Raw genomic sequence first — 23,079 nt, forward strand, 5'->3', positions numbered from 1 at the left:
GCTCCTCTCGAGTGTTGCGGCAGCTGCTATCACGTGTCTTTTCGTTGCAGAGTGGGTAATGCGACGCCTACGTGATAACGTTCCTTGCGGGGAGTTTTCGGCGCGCACGAACCCCGAACTTACGGCCAGTAACAACAGCTCCGCTGTTTAAAACGCACACTCCTAAGCTGGTAAGTGCTCCTAGCAGTTATTTCGTTCGCGTAGTTTTATTTACCCGAACATAAGAAGCAAACTAGAAGAACTCTCTGCTCCTACCTGGAGAAACTTACTTTTTAAAATTATTTTCGAATGACGAACGCAATTTTAACCCGCAATAAACCGCGGTGCAACTCGGTTCAAACGCGAAGCCCGCATACACGTGTCTGGTACGTCGGCTTCGCTGCACGCTTCAGTGTCGCGCAGTGGTGCATGCTTTACAGGCAATACAGTCAGGAACAAACAAAATCGTTGCGAAAACGCCGAGAAAACGTCAGATCACAGATAATTCGCTGCGCAAAAATTGTTCACTATTAATAGCCACGAAGGAGTGACAAATGTTTTAGCTGCAGTGGCGTTAATACTACACGCCGTGGTCGTGTGTCGCCTGTGAAACGCGAACAAAATTTTCCATAGTGTCCCACCCGTAACGGCTTTTTTGCTGCCAGGTGGTGACGGTGACGCAACGGCACACATTACTCTTGTAGAATATTATCAAAACAAACAATTCGAATTGGTGGGTTAGTGACGCCAGCGCTGTTGTGGCGAGGCGGCAATCCCGGACATCACGGTCATTTTCATCACGCTCTCATCACCAGCTGCACTGATATATCCGGAGGATCTACCTAGAGGTTCACTTGTAGCACTTCGGGTCCACTGTTGTTTAATTACCTGCGCTTACGACCAGCCGGAAGACTGACATGTCTTCCGTAGGAGTTGCAGGTGCAGCAACGATCACAGCCGTTGCTCTAGGTACGCTCGTCGTCTTGAGAAGAGTTTCAGCTAAGCGGATTTGAGCTGCCAACAAGCACGTCTTCAAGCACAAACCTCAGATTGTTAGCGACTGTTGAGAAATTTATTTGCACTACCATATGATATCGCAGAGGTCTTTGTGTAGTCTTGCAGGTACGTCTTTGTTTTAAGTTAACTCAAGCTTTTATTCCCCCAGTACAGCTGGTTTGATTGCAAGCAGTTCGCTTGCGTACGCTAGCTATCATTTGAGCTCAGAGTGACTTGTTTGCAGTAGGCAATGCTGAACCCAAGTTATATTTTAGGCTTAGTGGATGAGAATTGAAATGGTTCTGATAACGATATATAATGTCATGCTTGTGATGTCCATCGCACGTCTTTACTGGGCACAGGTACGCCCAAGAACCCGAGCAATCGATGAAATAGCTCATTCGAAGCACTTAGTGCGGCCGAGTTGCTCCAAGTCCTCCACACGTCAGTGGGCTGTGCAGGTCGCGCGCACAGCAGAGCCTGTGTTCTTGTTATAGATGTCAGCGGCGCTTGACCCCTTCGCACTTGGTGTTGATATTGCTGGAGAGTTTACTGCAAAAGAACATAAATAATGAGCCTATCCCCTCCATGAAGGTGATAGAAGTGACAAAGTTTTGAACGAAGATACGAACTCTTTCATTGCGAACTAACTACGATAAGTAAATGAAAGTCGGCGTATTGTAAGAGTCGTCAGCGAACAATTATCACATCTATTTTTTTTTTGTTTGGCAGGGGTGGGGTGGGGGAGGGTCAGTAGGGATAAAACTAGTTACAGTTGTTTTCAGATGAGCATACCCTGAAGTTGGCTTTGCCGCAAGGAGTTTTTGCTCATGGTGCCCTTGGCCTGGTGCATAAAGTTTCGCTTTAAAACAGAAGCCGGGCAGTTGAACCTGGAGTTAAGAAATGACAGCATTCATGCCTGAAAAGATTTATTTATTTATTTATTCGTTTATCCACATCGCCATTAGTGGCATTACAGTGGAGGGGTACATACATGAAAAAGCACAATGCAAGCAAAAAACAAAGTAACAACGTCCAATTTATACTAATACATGCGCACACATTTTCACAAAGCCTTCGCAAACGCTTCATTATCAACAATACTGATTGTTTCAGGCGTTCCATTCCGGGATAGTGTTGGGAAAGAAAGATAACTTAAACTCAGTTTTGCTGCGATATTCACGTACTTTATGGTTGTGGTCGTGTCGCTGCGATATGTAGTGTGGTGAAAGTAAATACTTCTCGTGGGGTATCCTAGCTTGATTGTAGTAAATATAAAATAACTTTAACCGCAACTTCTTCCTTCTTAGTTTTAGCAATTCCCACCCCAAGGACTCTTAACTTTGTCATACTTTGAAGTCTCGCGTGATTTCCAGAAACATAACGAGCTGCCAGGTTCTGTACATTTTTAATTTTGTTTTATCCATTGCTGTTGGCGGGTCCCACACAGTGCATGCATATTCCTATACCGTTCTGACGTAGGTTTTATACAATAGCTCTCGTGAACTTTGGGGGAACTGTTTGGTGTTTCTATGCAGAAATGCCAACATACGACAGGCTTTTGAAGATACCGCATGAACGCCCGCAGCATCATCGCTTTTGCGCGCAATTGTGGTGCTTTGTTACGTCAGATTAATATATGCTTTTCTGGTGTCCCTGTCAGAGTCACCTGGTTTTGTTCATAATGTGCAACAACATTAGGCAAAGTTGTCATTCGCAGTGTTTAATATGCAGGGTGTTTCAGGCGAAAATAGGCTTTCGGAAGTAAAGATGTTTTTTTTTCTTCTGCGAATTGATCGCGAGCCGTGGCGGGCACAATAAAACGAATTCAATTGCTATCTAGGGCAACAAGTAACTTTTACTTGTTACTTAACTATTTATTATTAATTTAGATGCGCGATTGTAAGGTGGAAATCGTAGAGGATCGCTATGCAGTCAACCAAATATCCAGCGTTAGTTTTGCAAAAATATAATTGCTTGCAGACCTACGGGTCGAATACTTCAGTCCTTCGGACGCGTGCATCTGGACCTCGGGGGCTGCAAAGCATCGCAAAGCCATGCCCCTGTGCTGACGTCACTCAGAGCTGTACACGTCACGCGTACGCCGCGCTTCTTTCCGTTCAAGACATGATAAAGCCACGGCCGGGCTAAAACGCGCACGCCTCCGCGATAAAGCGCGACGTACGTGTGACGGGTATAGCTCTGAGAGACGTCAAAACATCTCTTGTCGTATTGACGGCGTTCTTTGTGTTTGTGTTGGGCTGCCGCGTCGCGCTTTGTTAGTAAGTTCCCGCTCGTTTTAGCATTTTCTAGTATATAGTGTAGTGGCATTTTTTTTGTTCAGCATGGAAAAAAAGAAAGTTAATTATACTCTTGAAGAAAAGGGCTTGCTAATGGAGCTGGCCAGGAAATATAAGGACGTGATTGAAAACAAAAAAACGGACAGGGTGTCGGTACATCGGAAAAAGTTGACGTGGAGGCAGGTCGCACAAGAATTCAACTGCCAACACGGCGTCCGGCCCAGGACACAGGACCAACTGAAGAAGTGTTGGAAAAATCTGAAAGAAAAGTACCGAAAAGGGACTTCCTGTGACACCAGGGAAAGGTTCAAGACAGGTGAGCTTCATGTTGCTTGCGTTTGCCAGCGCTTTGTAGTGTTTCATGGCGTGCAATGTTAGTGCGCTTCGTTCAGCTGCAGCCGCACAGAAGAAACGCGGAATGACGTTGTTTGGCAGGCCGCCGGCCGTGGTGCCGGGTGTTATCTGTTAACGATATGGGTGTGACAGGCCGAAGACATGAGCATTGTATCGTGTGCCAGTGCCACTAATTTGTTTCGCTGTAGATTACGATTGAATGTGCACAGCCCGTGTTGCTGTAGAAGCGGGTAAGAACAGCGGCATACGTGTGACATCGTAGAACCGTGCCGTGAATGTATATTCGTGCGACTGCGCACTTTCTTGAACATCAGTGACGCAGAAACAACGTGCGGCTTCGTAAGGTCAAGGTACCGCCTCCAACTTGTGTTCGAAGTCTCTCGGCTTTCACATGAGATACCAGGGAATTTTTTTTTTCAGTGGGGGGGGGGGGGGGGAGGCACAAATACTGGCTAGTGTTTTCTAAAGGGAGTAACTCCATTTATCATATTTCTACGTGATAATTTTTGAAGGTGGAATGCAGTGGTACATTTGATGTCATTTTCAGCTCAGGGCACATGAAGCACTGCATTTGAGAACTCCATTTTTCAAGTCAATCAACGCAATTTATTATAAGTGCACGTTATGTTCCTAAACTGGGTGTAGTGGTGTCTTTTATTTGGTGGTAGACGCAGCATACAGAGTTTTGTAAGCTCACCAAGTCGTGTGTGTAGCAATTAAGGTAGGAGTGCATCAGCCAGCTGATTTTATGCATGTGTGCTTTTCCAGGAGGAGGCAGCCCTCCACGCAAGAAGCTAACAGATGAGCTGGAGCAGGTGGGCGCTATTGCATCCCACATGAACAAGCGCCTCGACAGCCCTGTTGATAGGGACAGGATGCGACACCAGAATGGCACTGCTGCCTCCCAGGATGAAGTGCCACCCAGGGCGAGCAGCACTGGTTGCAGCTCTCCCCTACCTCACCAGACCTACACACCGGGAGTGATGGCACTGCTGCAGCCATCACAACCGATTCCGGTCTCTGAAGAGGGTATGACTTTACAGCTCATTTTTATAACCGTATATAGTTCTTCAGTTTACTTGAAAATAACTTCATTTTAGCATGGACTTATAAAAGAGAACTCGATTTCATGTGCAATAATGTAGCCTGAAATTATAAGCAGTACAAGATCACTTTGACTACAAAAGCAGCACAAAGACAAGTGACAAACAAGAGCGCTCTAGTTTGTCTCTCCATACGTCTTCGTCTCTGCACTGCACTGTATTTGAAATAGTTAAATTCTGCACCTGACTATCCCAACATCAAGTTTATCATGGAACACGCTTGGTCATTAGGGAACCGTCGAAGGTGACGAAAGTCAAGAGGCATTGCATGCATGCGAATTCACCTCGAAATACTCATAGCCCGGGTTGAGGCTGGGCGCCCAGTAAGGTTCGTCTCGCGTGTAGTTTGCCAGCTAGCTTAATTAGTACACATTTCAAGCACTACGTAATGTTTCAAGCATGTGACGAAGTGTGAGATGGAAGCTTTTGTCCCTACCTGAAATGAAACGGGCGTAACAGACCCGGTACTAGTTATCCCCATCATCTAGAACTTTGCGAATTCGTTGCATGATGTCGGAGTGACCTCAAGCACTGCCCTAGGCACCTAGCCTTCTAGGATTTCACTGAGCTGGTGCCCATACACTCTTTACTGGTCTCGTCAGTTGTCTGATTATCCGAAGCACCATGACGTGTAATTGGCCACTTGCAAAGTGGCACCACGATAAGCGAATCATACAAAACAAGAGCTATCTGCGCACTGTTGAAACAAACAGGATTTTTTCAGTTCTGTATTTGGCGTGTGGTTTTCCCTGCAAAGCTGACATGGATAATTCTTATTGCAGGCGGCAGTTGCAGCTTCTGGACATCTGACCCTCCAAGTCCTCCTGCTGTGGCTGGAGGGGAGGACATGGATGAAGTCCCAGCTGCATGCACAGCCGAGGTCGAAGACACGTCACCAGCTTTTCTGGCCTCTTCCCACTCCAGCAGGCCAGCAAGAAGGAGTGTTGCCGCTGCCTCCCCACCCATCATAAGCCAGGCAAAGCAGCAGCTGAGTGTCAGCGATGAGTTGCGCGCCCGCATGGCTTCAGTGACCAAAGAAGACAGCCGGAAGAATCAGGAACATTTGCTCCGGATGCGGCTTCTCCGTACTGAAAGCCGTGACAAGGCCGAAAAAAGGAAGCAAGTGCACGACCTTGAGGTAGAAAACCTCAAGGCGAAACGATGAATTGAACTGAAGATTCAGCTGGCAAAAAAGAAAATGGAATAAAAATGGCCTGTCTTTGCTGCTTCTCACTCTTTTTCTCTAACAGGTGGAAAGAGAAACAGTGCATACTGTGAATGAGATTATTGGTAGTGGATTGCTGCAACAAAGCACATTGCAGGAGTGCGATACACGCTCTTTATGCTGAAAACGTGCGAGCAAAAGAAAGCTGACTAAAATAACTAGCTAGTGCCTAACAACAAAAGCAATAAAAGAACACTGAAAGAAATCTGCTCATAAATCCTTGGTACATAAAAAAAACGTGCACTTTCTTCATCTGGTGCATTTTCAGGAAAAGTATCCTTCAATCAGCCGCGCCCTCCTTCTGTAGCCATCAAGGCAGGCATCTTGCTCATTCTGCACTGCTGGTTCTGGCTAGTCGTGGCTGCTTCCGACGTGGTTGTCGGCTTCATCTGGACACAGCTCATTCATTTGGAGGCTAAGGTTGTGAAGGGCGGCACATGCTGTCACTACAATTGGCACAGTTTCGGTCTTGATTTGCAGCGTCATCCTCAGGCACGGAAACCTTCTCTTCCAGACCCCGAATGCCCTCTCAATGGAGTTTCTGGTTTTGATCTGTGCCTTGTTGTACCTGTAACACATAACGGAAATGTATACACTTAAGAATCTCGTTAAACCACATGACGGGGTCGCAAGAACACTATGTACAAAATGGTGGTAGGGCTCATCTATTTACCACGAAACTATGACTTGGGTTTTTGCACTACTTTCCAAACTAGAAAGAGAAATAGCTTAAAGGGACAGACAACCGATTTCTGTCGAGTATATATTCTCCATCCCAAATGAAAGGGCATCACTTAAAGCACCTTGACGAGAAACGGTTTTGCTGATAACGCTCTAGAACTTTTTAAATCGAATTTTTTTATCTACGAGCCGTATGTGTCCCTCCCAAAACTAATGCTGGCAACCATGACATAGAGTATCTCGGCAACATACTTTTGTCTGTATGCGAAATGAAAAACGATATTTAAAAACTTGTTCCCAGCTAAAAAAGTTTGAATCGCAGGCTTTCCTGTTCCTCTTTGTGTTTTTTTAATGCAAGGGTCTATTTTGCACGAATGCGCCATCTGTTGGGATAAACGATAGGTAGAATCTGTCTTCACGTTGTGGAGGCGGGAAGTTCGATTCTCCCCGGGCGCGACGTTCTTTTTTTTTTTTTTTAAGCTGCCGTTGGCGTATTTGGAGACTGAAATCAAATATTTTGGCAGAACAAACGCCCCTGACCCAGACAGAATCATCACAGCTCCTTCGCTTGGTCTGTTTGCTGAACGCTACCGTTGATTCTGGGCATGGTGGCTCAGTTAGCCACACTGATAGCAACCCAGCGGCGGCGGGCGGCGTGTTTTTAGAATTTTCAAAGTAATATTTAGAAATACATATACTATTTAAGCTTGTACAAATACTTGTGTTAAAAGGTTTTCTATACGTAAATGAACGTTTCAGCAGTTGCAGTAGCTGCTAGGTTTGCAGGTCACGTGACAGGGACACATATTGTAGTGTCAAGTTTCGACACTACGAACCGCCACCCTTCCGATTTCAGGAAGTTTGCTACCAAATTAAAATTATTTCTGCCAGTTTGTTTAAAAATTGCTTGTGGTTACCGGGCTATGTAAAACGCTGGCTTTCATATGAGCTAGAGAACATATACGCGACAAAAATCGGTTGTCTGTCCCTTTAAGAAGCCACACACTAACAAGGTGGTTTTGCTGTATTATGCTCTTACTGCCACATTCTGCAATGTCACTTGAGAATACGGGCTTACTTGTACTGCGGGCTGCCTGGCCGTCCGGAGACCCTGAGCGGGGTCAGCATTACGCCCGGCAAGCGTACACTTGATCACCTAGGAGTACACCAGGAACAGTTCCGTCCTCGTATTGAGCACAGGCATTGCTGCTGTCGAAGATTCGGCTGTCATGGGCTGGGCCAGGCCAGCTTGCCACGAGATCAAAAAACTGCAGTTGTGGCCCAGTTATTGCCTAGAAATAAAAAGTGGGAAGTATGAAACGCAAGCCCAGTGTGCTTAGCGTTGAGTAAAAAAAGCCAGAAATCTGGAGCTACTTTGCAGTCAATATGCAGGTGCAGGCATTTTCCCTGAGTTAGCTATGGAGGGGGTAGGGGTCATTTTGGAATGGTGCTTTTGATGCAGGGTAAAGTGGGCACCATGAGCAAAACATTGGGCAAGCAATGATATAGCCTTGAGTTGAAATTCTTTTTGGGTGTGGTATGTAAGCACACGTGACTGACATAGGTTGTCAGCTGCAACATTTATCTAATGTTGAAAGGGAATTTCTCCCATTCTGCAAATAACCGGGTACCTACCGCACCCTCCCGTCCATCTCTACACACAGCGAGTGAATGCCTGCACTGACAAGTGAATGGCATGCCGCCAAGTTGCCGTTCAGGTGGCTATATGCTTGCAACTCTTTTCACGCAGGAACTGCACTGGGCGGTTTTGGACTCACCTGAACATTTACAGAAAAGTATCCTTTTCTATTACGGAAGACTTCAGCGTCGTCTCCCCCTAGGCTCCGGATTGGCACATGAGTGCAGTCGATGCAGCCTGTCACTCCGGGGAACCCGGCGATCGCGTAGAACTGCCGCATCACTCCAGGGACTTCTGTCGCAGTAGGCAGTTTACACAGGGCCGGGTACAAAGTAGCGGCGATCATCATTGACAACCGGGTGACGACTCTCGACACTGTGGGCTGCGAAACGTTCACCAAGTCCCCGGTCACAACTTGAAAGATTCCCGCTCCGTAAAACCAAAGCGCCACGAGCAGCTTAAGCAGCGGTGGTAGCGGGCAGCCGCATGCGTCCGTATTCTCGCGAAGCGGCAACTTAGCGAGCAGCTGCTGCACGGCTCGCTTCGAAAAACGATAGCGACGAAGAAACTCGACGTTGTCGTATTCCTCCATGGGGTTGCCTCGATCCCTTACCACTCACGGTGGTGTATGCGCCAACGCATAAGCGTTGATCTCGTTCGCACGGTCCAAAAACTCGATGAAATCAACTACATCGGCTAAGCTGTCATCGTAGTCGGCCATCTTGCTTATCCCGACAAGGCGCACTTAAGTGAGGTCAGGAGCTACCTCAGTAGACCTTACTTGTCGGGCCGATAAGTACGCGAAAAGGCGCCCTTTAAGCATAAGTTCAGTTCTTGAAACATGTTAAGTCGCCGAAAAGTGCGGGAGGGAAAAGCGATACTTAAGATAGGTTTGTGAATACAGTGGTTAGTCTCTAAAAATAATACTGCACGCTAAAATATTATGCGAAAGAAGGCACGTGCTTGGGTACATGTTCACGTGTTCTGTAAACTTGTTTATGAGAAGTTGGGCCACCAATTGAAATGTTGTTTTTGATGCGAAAAGCTTGTTTCTTCAGCAGAAAGAGCGGCAGCAAACTTCGCAGCAACGGCAGCAGAATACGCACTTGAATAAAGGGAAAAGGAACTAAATACTACGTACCCTTCTTGGAATGACAGAATCTGGGGAAAACGCTAGGTGTCCTGCAAGAAAACGTCATATATCCTGGTTAGCTTCAGCTTATTGCTGACATTATGATAGTTTCTTACCTCCCACTTGAGACGTTGATCAAGGGGCTGGGATGAAGTTTTTGTGATGTATTCACTGGCAGTCTCAGAAAGAAAGCTGGAAGAAAATACCAAGCAGTAATTTAAAGGCGCGAGTAGCATCACAATCGCAGAGAAAAAAAACCTTGAACAGAGATTGTTACGAAGGGCTCCACATTATACAATATGGTAACTATCGATGTAGAAGTACGGCCGGGTCTTTGAAGTGAAGCCAATCGGTGATTTGAGAACCGTGTGGTGTACCCAAAGACAGGAACCGAGCACCACACCGTCGCTACCGTTGTCAGATGGTAGAGGGATTGGCACCAAAGTGCCGCACCCCAGAGCAGCAAAACTCAACCAACCATCATCATTCAACTCCGATAACGCCACTCGGGAAAGGGTGCCCCCCCTTCCCCCCACCGGAGCGAGGGGGAATTTTTTGCTTTAGAGTGGCGGCCCTTCCCCCTGGGCGCAAGGGTGGCAGTGTGAATGCCCCTGGCTACGTGGAAAAAGAAAACCTTAGCCAGCCTGAAAAACAAAGAGAACTGTTAGTGAACCACCTTGATGATCCCCCCAGCCTCCTCAAGGATCACCGCTGGATTACACCAAGTGGTTGCGAAGCTTTGAGGCCCAAGCCTGCGCTGCTCTTGTCGCAGGTGGAACCTGGCCTCCTTCCGCACTTTCGCAAGCACTTCGCGGAGGCCTGGCCGCCGCTCAGAGTGAGCAGCAGCGCAGCGGGCCAACCAAACCTGATAAGATCATTCGACGAGGACCAAAACAAACTGGTTTATCATTCTATCATATATCACGGCTGAGTGCTTGCTCCAAACTTTATCAGCAGTAGAACGCTGGCCTAAGCTACGCCGTGGTGCTCGCACTGTTATCGCAAAGACGCTTTCATGGCCCTGCACGGACTGTATACTCTTTTTTTTTTTTTAACTTTGGCAGGTTCACGCAGCGATCGACAAGCAAAGCAACAAAAGCGCAGTTCTGTACGCCTACCTTTGCACGTATGCGAAAACAGATCTCGCGCGGAGACGCGATGCTCAGGAAACACGATGGAAATGTGATCTCAAATCACGCGCGGAGCCAAGCAGACACGACGACTGCAATCCCGACAGCTCGTGCAGTCCGGAACGGTAACACAGCACTGACAGCACGCTGCATTTCCGTACGAAAGACGCTGCGTAGCAGGAATTCCCTTTCTGAACGTCCACGAGAACGAAAAACAACGCAATGAGGCGACGTAATCCACAGCCCCACAGCGCCCTTTTCGCTCATTGTTCGCTCAGCAAGAGATAGTGAGGTCGTGAGGTAGTGAGCGAGCGGGCCAAGCAAGCCAAGCGAGCGAACAGCCTCGCATAAATCGCCAGCAGGGAGCGAAAGTAGAACTCATGAAGTTTTCCCGTTTTCCCAGGTGTTACTTTCAGATCAAGCAACGCAAAAAAACTTACTCAGACTTGTTACTAAAGGAGAATAAAACGTACAGTTTTAATTGTTTTTAATAATTTACCGTTGCAAGTAGCTCATAAAAGCGAAGTCGTTTTATTGTTTTATTTTTTGGTCAACTTTCGCGAGTGCAAAAGAACAAGCAATGAAGAAAATTAATAGTGTAAAAGCCAGCTACGCGTACGTTAACGTTGCAACCGACAAAACAATATGTATCGCTAGCGCACGTCCCGCTACAACGTGCTAAGCGGACATCTCTAGCCTCTTTCAGACTCGTCATGAGCCGCAACTGGAACGCAAGCGCAACTACATGTTCAGAGCTCTCTACTCCATGGTAACAGAAAGTTAACTGTATTGTTGACTAGCTTTTCTGCTTTAAAGATCCGATGACAGGCAACGCAAAAGTACAAAGTCGTTTGTAGTAAATTGTTTTGTTGCATTTGGGTCAGATCGTTTCTGTTTCAACGCGTTCGAGAGAGGCAACAGCATTTGGACCTCTGGTGCATCACGTGCTTCTTCCCAAAGTTTGAGGTGAGCAACATGCCAGCAATGTTTCACGTCTGCAACGGCCTTTGCTACGCAGTATTAACACCATGATCGCTGCCTTTGTTGATAGTGTTCGTACGACAGTTGTGACCACTCGCCGAAATTTATGCGGTGCGCACGTGTGCGTGTATCTCAACTGTCGCGTGCGCTCGTGGGCGTCATTTGTTATTGCCACCCTCAAATCAATATTTTTTTTTGTTAATGTAAGTGACGTTGGCCTCGGTGAAGTTTCGCGTTTGCTTCGTCGGTGGCCGAACTTGATTGACTCACGACTGAATGAACGAAGACCGCTGGCATGGACCGCTGGCACCGCCCTCGACGGCACCGCCCACTGCATACCGTCGATTTCGTGTACTAAGTCAGTGACGCCGCTAGCTTGTTTTAGAGAGACGGATTCTGTTGTGAGACTGCTAGAGGACGCTGTGTTTTGCAGAATGTTTTTTTTTTTTTTTTTGTGGTCACTTCGACTTGCCTGTGCGGAGTAGTTTTCAGTGGTTCGGGGCTGTTTTCGCACTTAGGCAGTTGTGGGAATGAGGGGGGGAGGTTGGAAGGGGAGGTACCGGTGCCCCTAGACGCATTCTCGCTTTGTTTGAAATGCTTCACTGCCCCCACTGCAGTGCATGCATTGAGACCAGATTTTCTCCGCTTTTAAGGATGTGTCGCTTATAACGAAGTTTCCCCTACAGGGGTCTTCGTATAACTAGGTTGGCTGTATGTCGTTACCTCACCTTGCCCTTCTTTTCCTTTTGCCTTGTTTGTCTCTGTGTCTCTCTCTTAAGATTTCATGCTGCTTCCAAGAGTTTTTGAGGTGTGTTTGTAGGGGTAACCACGTGCAGCGACGAGCGACGCAAAAAAATGTAACACAAACGAACGGATATTGTAGGCAACAATAGCAAGCGAAAAAAATTTATACACAGGCCGCCGAGGGTGACGACAGTGCGACAGCGTCCGTTGCCATTTCTCACGTTTGGCCAGCCAGAAGCTGGCCACAAGAGAGGGCTGGTGACGGAGGCCCTAGACAGCAATGTATAGATTGCTTTCGTTTGTCGCTGTCGCCCACACAAAATCTGTTTGCTGTACCCATTGAGTTGCGTTTTTGCATTGATTACATTTCCTGTCCGAGGTGTCGAGCGAATAAATATAATGTTTTTATTGTGACTTCACATCATATTGGACATCCTGTAGCCTGCAAGCTAATATATTTGTATATGTATGTATATACGGTCGAAGAAGAGAAGTTTCCAATGGTCCAGAAGAAATATCAAAAAGTAGAGTCCGACGCACGCCTCAAAAAACAATAGCAAACATGTTTACTAACGTTTCGACTGACTGGACCTCCAGTGTGAGTTTTTCGCGCTCTGTGTGAGTTTTTATCTTTTCAGACTATATATATATATATATATATTGGTGTGCAGAAGAGGGCAGAAACCCCGCCGCGGTGGCTCAGTGGCTAAGGCGTTGCACTGCTGAGCACAAGGTCGCGGGTTCGATTCCCGGCCGTGGCGGCCGCTTTTCTGATGGAGGCGAAAAGCAAAAACGCCCGTGTGTACGATATTTCGGTGCACGTTAAAGATCCCCAGGTGGTCAAAATTAATCAGGAGCCCTCCACTACGGCGCGCCTCATGGCCTGCGTTGCGTCGGCGTGTTAAACCCTACAATCAATCAATCAATCAGAAGGGGGCAGAATATACAAATGATGGACAAAGAATAATAAAGAAGCAGTAGACCGGACAGTTATCATCGGCATGGATATCGAAAAGGGCGTTGACATCCAGCCCTGTGTTCGGTTTGCTCTGTACTGCCTTCGTTAGGCGCTCTGCTGCATTTCAGTGGGCAATAAACCCATCTTAAAATTTTGTATAGATATACTGTGTGTGTGTGTGTGTTCACATGCGGCATTTCGTGCAATAAATTGGATCATGCATTAAAACAACAAACGTATTGGTAACTAGGCAGTCAGAAATCCCAGTTTTTCTCATTGTAATTAATGAAAAAATTAGCTCAGATGAAATAGCTTTCTGAGAAATCCATCTAAAGTTTTTGTCATGTATTATAATTTCTGTTACACAATCTTAAAATTTTTAATACGCTTCTAGTTCGCTGGAAGCCATACTGTTGGCATAATACTTGGATCGTGATGTCTGCGTGCATGTTTTTATGTAAATATGCATGTGTTACTCTTGCAGGTGGCTTCAAGATCCAGCCCAACTTCCTTCGGGTCTACCTAACGACAACATACTGACGCCTTAACAAGAAGTAGCGCTTGAGGTACTCGAATTGAAGATGGCTGACAGTGATGCACCAGCTGCTGGCCAAGACGGCGACCTCAGCAACGTCCTCAAAGACAAGCTGAGTACTAACGATGGTGAATCCGAGATAACTGACGGGGCGAAAGTGGAAAGCAATGTGATAGAAGCGACCGAGCTTGAATACAGGGACGATTTCTCAGTGGACCAAGCTCATGTCCTTCGCCAAAGGCTGACCGAAAGCCGGTCTATCAAGAAGCTGAAGTTCAATGGAACTCCACTGAGCGTAATTAAGGTTGCCGTAGAGAACCTGGATGAAGATACGTCGTTGGAGGAGCTGGAATTGTTCGGCGTCGACTCTGGGGGCCAAGGTTTCAGTCTAAACCTCTCGGGAATTTTCAGAAAGCTGCGATCCTTGCGTCTTGCCTGCACCGACATTGACGACTCATTTGCCAAAGAAGTCGCAGTCTTCTTGCGTGGAAACAATTCACTACAAGAGCTCAGCCTGTGGTCCAACGAAATAGGCGATGAAGGCGCTGTGGCGATTGCCGAAGCGCTCACCACAAACACTACACTGAAGACGCTAAACCTAGTCCAGAACAACCTCACATCGAAAACAGTGGTGGCGTTCGCCGACACAGTCACCGTCAACACCACGCTAAAGCTCGCAGAGCTCTTCGAAGTCGACCTTGAGCTGGAAGAGATCCGCGCACTGTTTGAGCAGGACCGCTATGCTCATGTCTTCGAGAGGATCTACATCCTGTGGAAGCAGGAATTCCTCCCGCACCTCACAAAACTGCTTGTCGAGGACAGGCACTGCTCGGAAGTGTCCGTAGACGTCACAAGCTCGGTGGCCAAGGACGTCCTACACGAATTCTTCGACGCCGTGGCGCGAAGCAAGACCGTGAGTATGCTGCACTTCTATCCGAGCGGCAACACTTTCGACGCCCTCATTGACGGCCTCGTGCACGTCGTGAAAGAGACACAGACGCTGACGCACATCCAAAACCTCATGACTTCAGATGGGAGCGAGTCGCTCGTTAGAGTCCTCAACGCCCTGAAGTCCAACCACTCGATTACGACTTTTACCATGTACGCGGAGCTTCTGACGCCCGACATTGCACAGGCTTTGTCCGAGCTCTTGCTTGTAAACAACACCCTGATGGACGTGGCTGTGTGCGAGTACTGGGGGATTACAAGCGAAATTCTCGGTGTTATCTTAAAAGGACTCAGAGAAAACTTCACGCTGACAGGGCTCATGGTGTCTTGGGATCCCGACGACGACGTCGAAGGCGTGTCCGAAATGGAAGACCTCCTCAAGAGAAACACTCGTGTCTTGGAGAAGGCAGCAGAGTTTGTGGTGTGCGACGGTCAGTACTCGGACGATGAAAAGGACGGGTACCGCGAGGGCGCAGACTCCTTGAAAAAGGTGTTCTCCAGCACGGGTCTTCTTGACGTTCTGGAAAAGCGTACTGGGAAGACTAGGGAAACATTGCGCAGTGACGTGGAAAGACTTTATTCCTCTATTTCTTAGTCATTTATGCTGACGTGGTATGTGCCTTAGCTTATTAGTTCCTTTTGCAGCTTTTTTAATTTTTTGCTCAGGTAAAGGGGGCGCAAGTTGCAAATGCCTACAATCACCAATTTTGGCCTTTGCCAAAACATTTTGTTGTTGCTATTATTGTTTACAAATAAAAAAAAAACTCATTATGCCTTGGCATCATTTTTATTGATATTATGCACCATTGAGCTTACTTCTTAACATTGCATTTTTTCATGACTCTCACTGTATGTAGAGGTGTGTATGATGTATTTTTTGTTTCTTAAGTTCATATTAACAAAAAATGGTGGCTGCACATACACAAAGTGATGGACACGAGGCGGAGTGGGTGTTTACGTCTTGTTTGTGCTGTTGCCTGACATGGTTGAGGAAATCTGTAACAGACCTAATGGGCAGGGTGCAGCTGGCAATACGATTGGCATTATGGTTATGCGAGAAGGGCTTGATCACAAACGGGCATATAAGATTCTCCCCTTTTGAGTAATAGAGACTGGTATACCCGTAAAACGACGTTCCTAAAGTTTGGATTAAACCCGGTTGATCACAGAATGAGGCTCTTGTCTGAAGCAAAGTTTTTCTGAGAGAACAAAACACTGAACAGCAATTCTTAATTGGCCTAGCTTAAAAGACGGCTCCGTTGTCAATTTTTTAGCCGCTAAGACATTTCTTCTGCTTCAATAGTAGACCACGAAAATTTGTTTCAAAAGCCGGTGTTTACTTAGCATGTATGAAGATGCTTGTCAGAACTTCAGCGTGAATCTACGCAGAAATTGCATGTTCTTGCCTCGGCTGACAGTGAAAGCTTCACACATTCTTCATTACAAATTGAAACGGCTCAGTTGCAGTGTGACCCCAGGGGATGAGAAGCGGAGAGAGGGAATTGCGGGAGCTCCATCATCTCATTTTCATACTGTTACCAGTTTTTAATGCGAAGCACTTCTTTAGCTGCCCGAAGCGCTATACGACTTAGGCTTCGTAGCAGGTAGACCCGTGCCGCTTGTAGACGGGGCAGTACACTCTTCTTTGCATTTGCGCCCAGGCTATATGAACAATCGCTCAATGCTGGAGTCGCGCTGATGTTAGTTACTGTGTCGTGAACTGTGTATAAAGACCGTATACGTTTTGATAGTAGCAACCATAAGAAAATGAAAAAAAAAATGAAGCTACCACATGACAGCATGCATGAATAAAGTGCTTGCTCAGAATATGCATCGGAGTTGCAATTAATGGTTCATCCTTTTTTGCTTTAAATGGGGAAAAAAAGACTGTAAAAATCTGCCCAATTAGTGTTTCTGCGACCACCTGATGCACGGGATATCTTTTAGGACCCTTTCCCAGGCTTTGTGCTGAAGAGCATATGTTTGATGCAGTGATTGGTGTGCTTGTTCGACGATCCTGCGACCGAAAATCCTCAAGATGTCAGGGGGGGAAGGGGGGGGGGGGCGTGCGAGAGAATGCGCTCGCTATTTTCGAGATTTCGAGGTGTTTCTTTCAGCACAAAACGGCAGAGAAGAGTACGTTACTTTAATCTGCAAGTACTGCCAAACCGCCATTCAATCGAGCTGAAGCAACACCGCAGCACACGCCTTTTTGCATAGCACGCGTGCATAAGTCAGCTTGCCACGTGAAGGCTAAAAAATGAGCGCAGAGCTGGCAGCACCTCTACCTTCGTCTCTGTTCCTTAGTCGGCGCGCACACGTACGGTGCGTGGATGACAGATGAGTCCGGCGCTTGGGGTTAACGCTGTTGCAACTCATATGGATTTCCGAACTTGCCGCTGAAAGTTCTCTATGACTGCATGCAGGCACGGATCGTTTTGTCCGCAGGCTTTTACATCTTTCCCAAAGTGGACTGCGTTATTAGCACGGGCTAGGCAACTGACTTCGCGAACTCGGCGTCTGTGCTCTCCACTTCAGGCGCGAACGCTCGCGAACTGGCGAAGAGAACAGCGCGCGAGAAATCACGCCGCGAACGCTGGGCAGAGTGTTCTCGAAAGTCGAGCTGGCCGACGCCGGGCACTCATCACGATCGACACACGCTCACGTGCGCTCGGCTGGCCTGAGTTTTCTTGGGATGCTCCACGTGGGAACTAAAAAAAAAATTAAACAGCGATGCGGTTAAAAACGCACGCTCTCACCTTGGGAAAGGCAAAAAAGTTCCACGCTAAGCTTCATAGAACATCTCAAAGCCACCAGATCGATTCCCTTTCGCGCCAAAGGTGCTCTATTTGTGCGCGTTTTGTTTACCTGAACATATAAAGCAACGTATAACGCCATGCTCCTACGTGGAAAAACTTACTTTTTAAAATGGTTATTTTCCAACGACTGGAACGCAATTTTAACCCGCAAAAGTATACCGCGATGCGCCTCGATCGTTTCAAACGCAGAGCCCGCATGCACGTGCCTGGTACGTCGGCTTCGCTGCACGCTCCAATGTCGCGCAGTGGTGCATGCTTCACAGGCAATACAGTCAGGAACAAACAAAATCGTTGCGAAAACGCGGAGAAAACGTCAGATCACAGATCATTTGCTGCGCAAAAATTGTTCACTATTTATAGCCACGAAGGAGTGACAAATGTTTTAGCTACAGTGGCGTTAATACTACACGCCGTGGTCGTGTTTCGCCTGTGAAACGCGAACAAAATTTTCCGTAGTGTCCCACCCGTAACGGCTTTTTTGCTGCCAGGTGGTAACGGTGGCGCAACGGCACACATTACTCTTGTAGAATATTATCAAAACAAACAATTCAAATTGGTGGGTTAGTGACGCCAGCGCTATTGTGGCGAGGCGGCAATCCCGGACATCACGGTCATTTTCATCACGCTCTGATCACTAGCTGCACTGATCCATCCGGAGGATCTACCTAGAGGTTCACTTCTAGCACTTTGGGTCCACTGTTGTTTAATTACCTGCGGTTACGACCAGCCGGAAGACTGACATCTCTTCCGCAGGAGTTGCAGGTGCAGCGACGATCACAGCCGTTGATCTAGGTACGCTCGTCGTCTTGAGAAGAGTTTCAGCTAAGAGGATTTAAGTGCATGTCTTTCAGCACAAACCTCAAATTGTTAGCGACTGTTGAGAAATGTATTTGCACTACCATATCGCAGAGGTCCTTGTGTGGTCTTGCAGGTACGTGTTTGTTTTAAGTTAACTCAAGCTTTTATTCCCCCAGTACAGCTGCTTTGATTGCAAGCAGTTCGCTTGCGTAGGCTAGCCATCATTTCAGCTCAGAGTGATTTCTTTGCAGCAGGCGAAGTATACTGAACCCAAGTTATATCGGAGGTTTAGTGGGTGATAATTGAAACGGTTGTGATAGCAATCGAATGTCATGCAATTGTGACGTCCATCGCACGTGTTAAATTTACTGGGCGCAGTGGGTGGTACGACGCCCAAGAACCCGAGCAATCGATGAAATAGCTTGTTCGAAGCACTTAGTGCTGCCGCTGAGTTGGTCCAAGTCCTCCGCACGCCAGTGGGCTGTGCATGTCGCGCATAGCAGAGCCTGTGTACATGTTATAGATGTCAGCGGCGTTTGACCCCTTCGCGCTTGGTGTTGCAATTGCTGGAGAGTTATCGGCAAAATAAAAAATTATATAATGAGCCATTCTACTCTGTGAAGGTGATAGAAGTGACACAACTTTGAACGAAGATACGAACTCTTTCATTGCGATCTAACTACGATAAGTAAATGAAAGTCGGCGTAGTGTAAGAGTCGTTTTAGCGAACAATTATCACATGATTTTTTTGTTTGGTGGGGGTGTGGTGGGGGAGGATCAGTAGGGATAAAACTAGTTACAGCTGTTTTAATTCTGATGCATACGATGAAGTTGGCTTTGTTGCAAGGTGTTTTTGCTAGCGTGCATAAAATGCACGATGCCCTAGGCTCGTGTAAAGTTTCGCTTTAAAACAGACGCCCGGGCCGTACCTGGAGTTACGAAATGACAGCATTCATGGCTGAAAAGATACCGCATGAACGCCCGCAGCATCATCGCTTTTGCGCGCAAACGTGGTGCTTTGTTACGTCAGATTAATATATGCTTTTCTGGTGTCCCTGTCCGAGCCGCCTGGTTTTGTTAAGTGCATAATGCGCAACAACCTTAGGCAAAGTTGTCATTTGGGGTGTTTAATGTCCAGGGTGTTTCAGGGAATACGCAAGTAATTTTAAAAATAGGCTTTCGGAAGTAAAGACGTTTTCTCTTGTGGGAAGGGATCAGGAGCCGTGGCGGGCGTAATAAAACGAATTTCATTGCTATCTATCGGGCAACAATTATAACTAGAATTTGTTAACTATTTAATATTGATTTAGGCGCGTGATTGTAAGGTGGAAATTGTAGAGGATCATGAGCGAACCCAATATCCAGCGTTAGATATGCGAAAATATAATTGCTCGCAGACCTACGGGTCGAATACTTCAGTCCTCCGGACGAGCGCATCTGGAGCGCGGCGGATGCAAAGCGCCGCAAAGCCATCCCCGTGTTGACGTCACTCAGAGCTGTACACGTCACACGTACGCCGCGCTTCTGTCCGTTCGACACAACATTGCCGCGGCCGGGCTAGAACGCGCGCGTCTTCGCGATAAAGCACGGCGTACGTGTGACGTGTATAGTAGTGTCACTAAAAACCGTATTTAGTGACACTAGTGTATAGCTCCGAGTGACGTCAACACGGGGGCATGGTTTTGCCGTGCTTTCAAGCCGCCGAGCTCCAGATGCGCGCGTCCTGAGGACAGGTATTCGGGTCGTAGGTCTGCGAGAAATTATATTTTCGCAAATCTAACGGTGAATATTGGGTTGACTGATGATCCTCTACAATTCCCACATTGCAATCACACGCCTGAAATCAACAATTAAAAATGTAATATACAAGTACTAGTTGCCTTAAATAGCAATTGGAACTCGTTTTATTGCGGCCGCCACGGCCCCTGATCAATTCGCGCAAGAAAACAATTTTACCTCCGAAACCTATTTCAAAATTATTTAAAGTCTTCCTTGAAACACCCTGTCCATATAAAGACGTAAAACAATCGCGTTCTGGATATTTCAGGCATTATAATTTCATAAAAAAAGATGCGGCCTGAGAGGTCAAAACTGGTTTTATGTAGAGCGTCTCAAAGTCAAAGCTTTGCATGCGTTGTTTAGGCGGGCCAGCGTTTAAGTCTCAAACAGCGTTGGTGTTCAACATTATCTTGATCACAGTTAGGGTGAACACGGGAGCATGTGTCATTCCATGCGCGGGAACCGCCTGTCGGTGTTCCGGGTAACTTCGTACGCTCATCACATAGCCTCGTTGCAAACGAACTGCGCATGCGTGCGAAGTTACCCGGAACGCCGACAGGCGGCTCCTGCGCACGGAAGGACACGCGCTTCCGTGCTCACCCTAACTGTGATCAAGATAGTACGTGCTCCATTTCCACACGTTCTACTTTGATTATTATGAACAAAGAGGTCGATGATAGCGAACACGACAGCAAATATTGCGCCAACTCTTAAGCTTATTCACTTTTTTTTTGCATGCATTCACAGTTGGCCTGGAAGGAATTAATCAACTCCCGGCAGCCAATTTGCTTTCTTCGAGAAGTGCTTTTGGACAACAGACCACGAACGCTCGTGTCCTCTTCGCCGCGCTTCTCAAAGGTCAACGCAACGCTTAAGGTCCACGGGCCCCAAGAACCATACGTCCCCTCGTTACCAACCTACAAGACCACTGCAATTACGCGGCGTGCTGGCGCCAACTCCGCAGGGCTTTTGCTATCATATATCGTACCAGTTCACGTGGCTATCACTAGGACTAAAGAGATAGGCTTACGCACCTTATTGTGAATATGTCCGAGGACGTGATCGGTGACAATCCTTGCCTCGGTGCAAACGAAGTTCTGAAGAAAGGACTCAAACGCAATCAGCGTGACGTGGTGGTGGAAAGCAATGTCAGTGCCGAAGCCGTCCAGCTCGAGTACAGAGACGACCTCTCAGTGGACGAGGCCGGGGTCCTTCGTTCCATTTTCGGTTCAGAAAGCTTCCCAGCAAAGAAGCTAAAGTTTTGGGGAACCCCGTTGAGCGTAGTTAGGGCAGTAGTCGAGAATCTCGAAGACGGTTCGTCACTGGAAGAACTTGAACTCTTGGGTCTCGACTGCGAGGGCCAGGAGTTCAGCCTGAACCTTTGCGGCGTATTTGGGAGTCTGCGTACTTTGAATCTCGCCTGCAACGACATTGGCGACTCATTCGCCAAGGACATCGCGGACTTCTTACGAAACAACAGCTCACTACAAGAACTTGACCTCAGGTCTAACGACATCAGTGACGAAGGTGCTACAGTACTCGCTGAGGCGCTCACAGTGAACGAAACGCTGAAGAAGCTGAATCTTAACCAGAACAACCTCACGTCGCAGGCTCTGGTCGCGTTTGCAGACATGCTGACTGTCAACTCCGCTCTAGGGCTAGTGGAAGTCCTGGGGCTGGACACAGACCTGGAAGAAATCGAGGTCCTCTTCGAAAGGGAACGCTATGCCGATGTCTTCAGGAGGATCTACATCCGTTGGGAGCAGGACTGTCTGCCGCACCTGTCCAGACTTCTCCGGGAAGACAGGCACTGTTCCGAAGTGTCCGTCGACGTGGCTGCTTCGGTGCCTAAGGACTGCCTGCGAGAATTCTTCGACGCCGTGGCAGCAAATACGACAGTGCGGACGCTCCAATTTGGTCCCAACGGCAACATGTTCGACGGCCTCACTGACGGTCTCGTGTCCTTGCTAACGCGTACCGCGACTCTAAGCCGCGTCCAAAACCTCATGCCATTGGACCGAGACGAGTCGCTTGTAAGAGTCCTCAACGCTCTCAAGGAAAACCACTCTGTAGCCAGCATCACCATGAATGTGGAGGTGCTGACTGCTGATATCGCGACATCCCTTGCGGAACTTCTCGGTACCAACTCTACGTTGAGCGATGTGAACTTTTACGGGCACTGCAAAATTGAAAGTGGTGTCCTCGATATTATCTTGGAGGCCGTAAAGAATAACCACACGTTAACGAATCTCTGGGGTGTTGAGGCCGGTACAGACGGAGAACATGCGGCTATGTCTGAAATTGAAGAGCTCCTGAATAGGAACTCTAGTCTCCTGTACAGGGCAAGTTGAGTTCGTTTTAGCCGGTGGCGTCGACTCTACCGATGATGGCGAAAGCCCCCAACTCTTGAAAAATGTGATTAGCAGTGCGGAAGTGTTCAACAAGTTAGAGAAGGTAACGGGTGAACCAAAAGTAGCGCAGGAAGGCGGCGAGTCACCGTTGCCCCATATTTAATACGCTTCAGACTTTCTGATTGGCGGCTGGACATTTTCGCGTAGCTAAACACTGGAGCTTTTTGTGTTCACAGGGCAATTTTAATGATAAACTATGTCAGCTATTGTGTAATTTTTGTGAATAAACGCTTTTATCCGACCTAATTGGTTAGTGTACGTATATGTATTTGTAATCATAAATGTTTATTTTGCATGTTTAGAACCATTAATTACTTCTTATATGCGTTACGTACTGCCCTCATCTCTCTCTCTCTCTCTCACACACACACACACACACACACACACACACACACACACACACACGCACGCGTTCCCGCCAGTTGAATCCAGATGGCTGAACTTGCCCATAGCTCTAATTGACGTGTGGGTGACCGGGTCACACACTTTTAAAATTATTCCAGCTCAAACACGTCTTTATTCGAACAAGATAATTGCCTTTCCGAAATAATCTGTCGGGGTGCAGTT

At 47.3% G+C, this 23,079-nt stretch overlaps 3 protein-coding genes across 5 annotated transcripts; all 3 read left to right on the forward strand.

Annotated features, from left to right (window-relative positions):
- Positions 1–3,187: 3,187 nt before the first annotated feature.
- Positions 3,188–5,897, forward strand: LOC144159154 (uncharacterized). 2 transcript variants are annotated; one of them, XM_077690463.1, is made up of 3 exons: positions 3,188–3,859; positions 4,398–4,658; positions 5,515–5,897. In XM_077690463.1, the coding sequence occupies exons 1-3, from the start codon at positions 3,829–3,831 to the stop codon at positions 5,895–5,897; spliced, it is 675 nt and encodes a 224-aa protein (XP_077546589.1). In that variant the 5' UTR covers positions 3,188–3,828. The 2 variants fall into 2 exon arrangements, with proteins under 2 accessions (XP_077546589.1, XP_077546588.1); XM_077690462.1 differs by having other exon boundaries at positions 3,321–3,591.
- A 5,300-nt stretch (positions 5,898–11,197) lies between these two features.
- LOC144159151 (uncharacterized) lies at positions 11,198–15,470 on the forward strand. 2 transcript variants are annotated; one of them, XM_077690458.1, is made up of 2 exons: positions 11,198–11,505; positions 13,707–15,469. In XM_077690458.1, exon 2 carries the CDS (start codon positions 13,804–13,806, stop codon positions 15,298–15,300), a length of 1,497 nt encoding a protein of 498 aa, XP_077546584.1. In that variant the 5' UTR covers positions 11,198–11,505; positions 13,707–13,803; the 3' UTR covers positions 15,301–15,469. The 2 variants fall into 2 exon arrangements, with proteins under 2 accessions (XP_077546584.1, XP_077546585.1); XM_077690459.1 differs by lacking the exon at positions 11,198–11,505 and adding an exon at positions 11,854–11,878 and having other exon boundaries at positions 13,707–15,470.
- Positions 15,471–18,093: 2,623 nt separating this feature from the next.
- LOC144159153 (uncharacterized) lies at positions 18,094–22,601 on the forward strand. Its single transcript, XM_077690461.1, has 2 exons — positions 18,094–18,316; positions 20,849–22,601. Exon 2 carries the CDS (start codon positions 21,148–21,150, stop codon positions 22,450–22,452), a length of 1,305 nt encoding a protein of 434 aa, XP_077546587.1. The 5' UTR covers positions 18,094–18,316; positions 20,849–21,147; the 3' UTR covers positions 22,453–22,601.
- The last annotated feature ends 478 nt before the right edge of the window (positions 22,602–23,079 follow it).

This window comes from Haemaphysalis longicornis, unplaced genomic scaffold (assembly GCF_048455015.1).
Source record: "Haemaphysalis longicornis isolate Haplotype H1 unplaced genomic scaffold, Haemaphysalis longicornis Haplotype H1 scaffold_10, whole genome shotgun sequence".
Taxonomy (NCBI): domain Eukaryota; kingdom Metazoa; phylum Arthropoda; class Arachnida; order Ixodida; family Ixodidae; genus Haemaphysalis; species Haemaphysalis longicornis.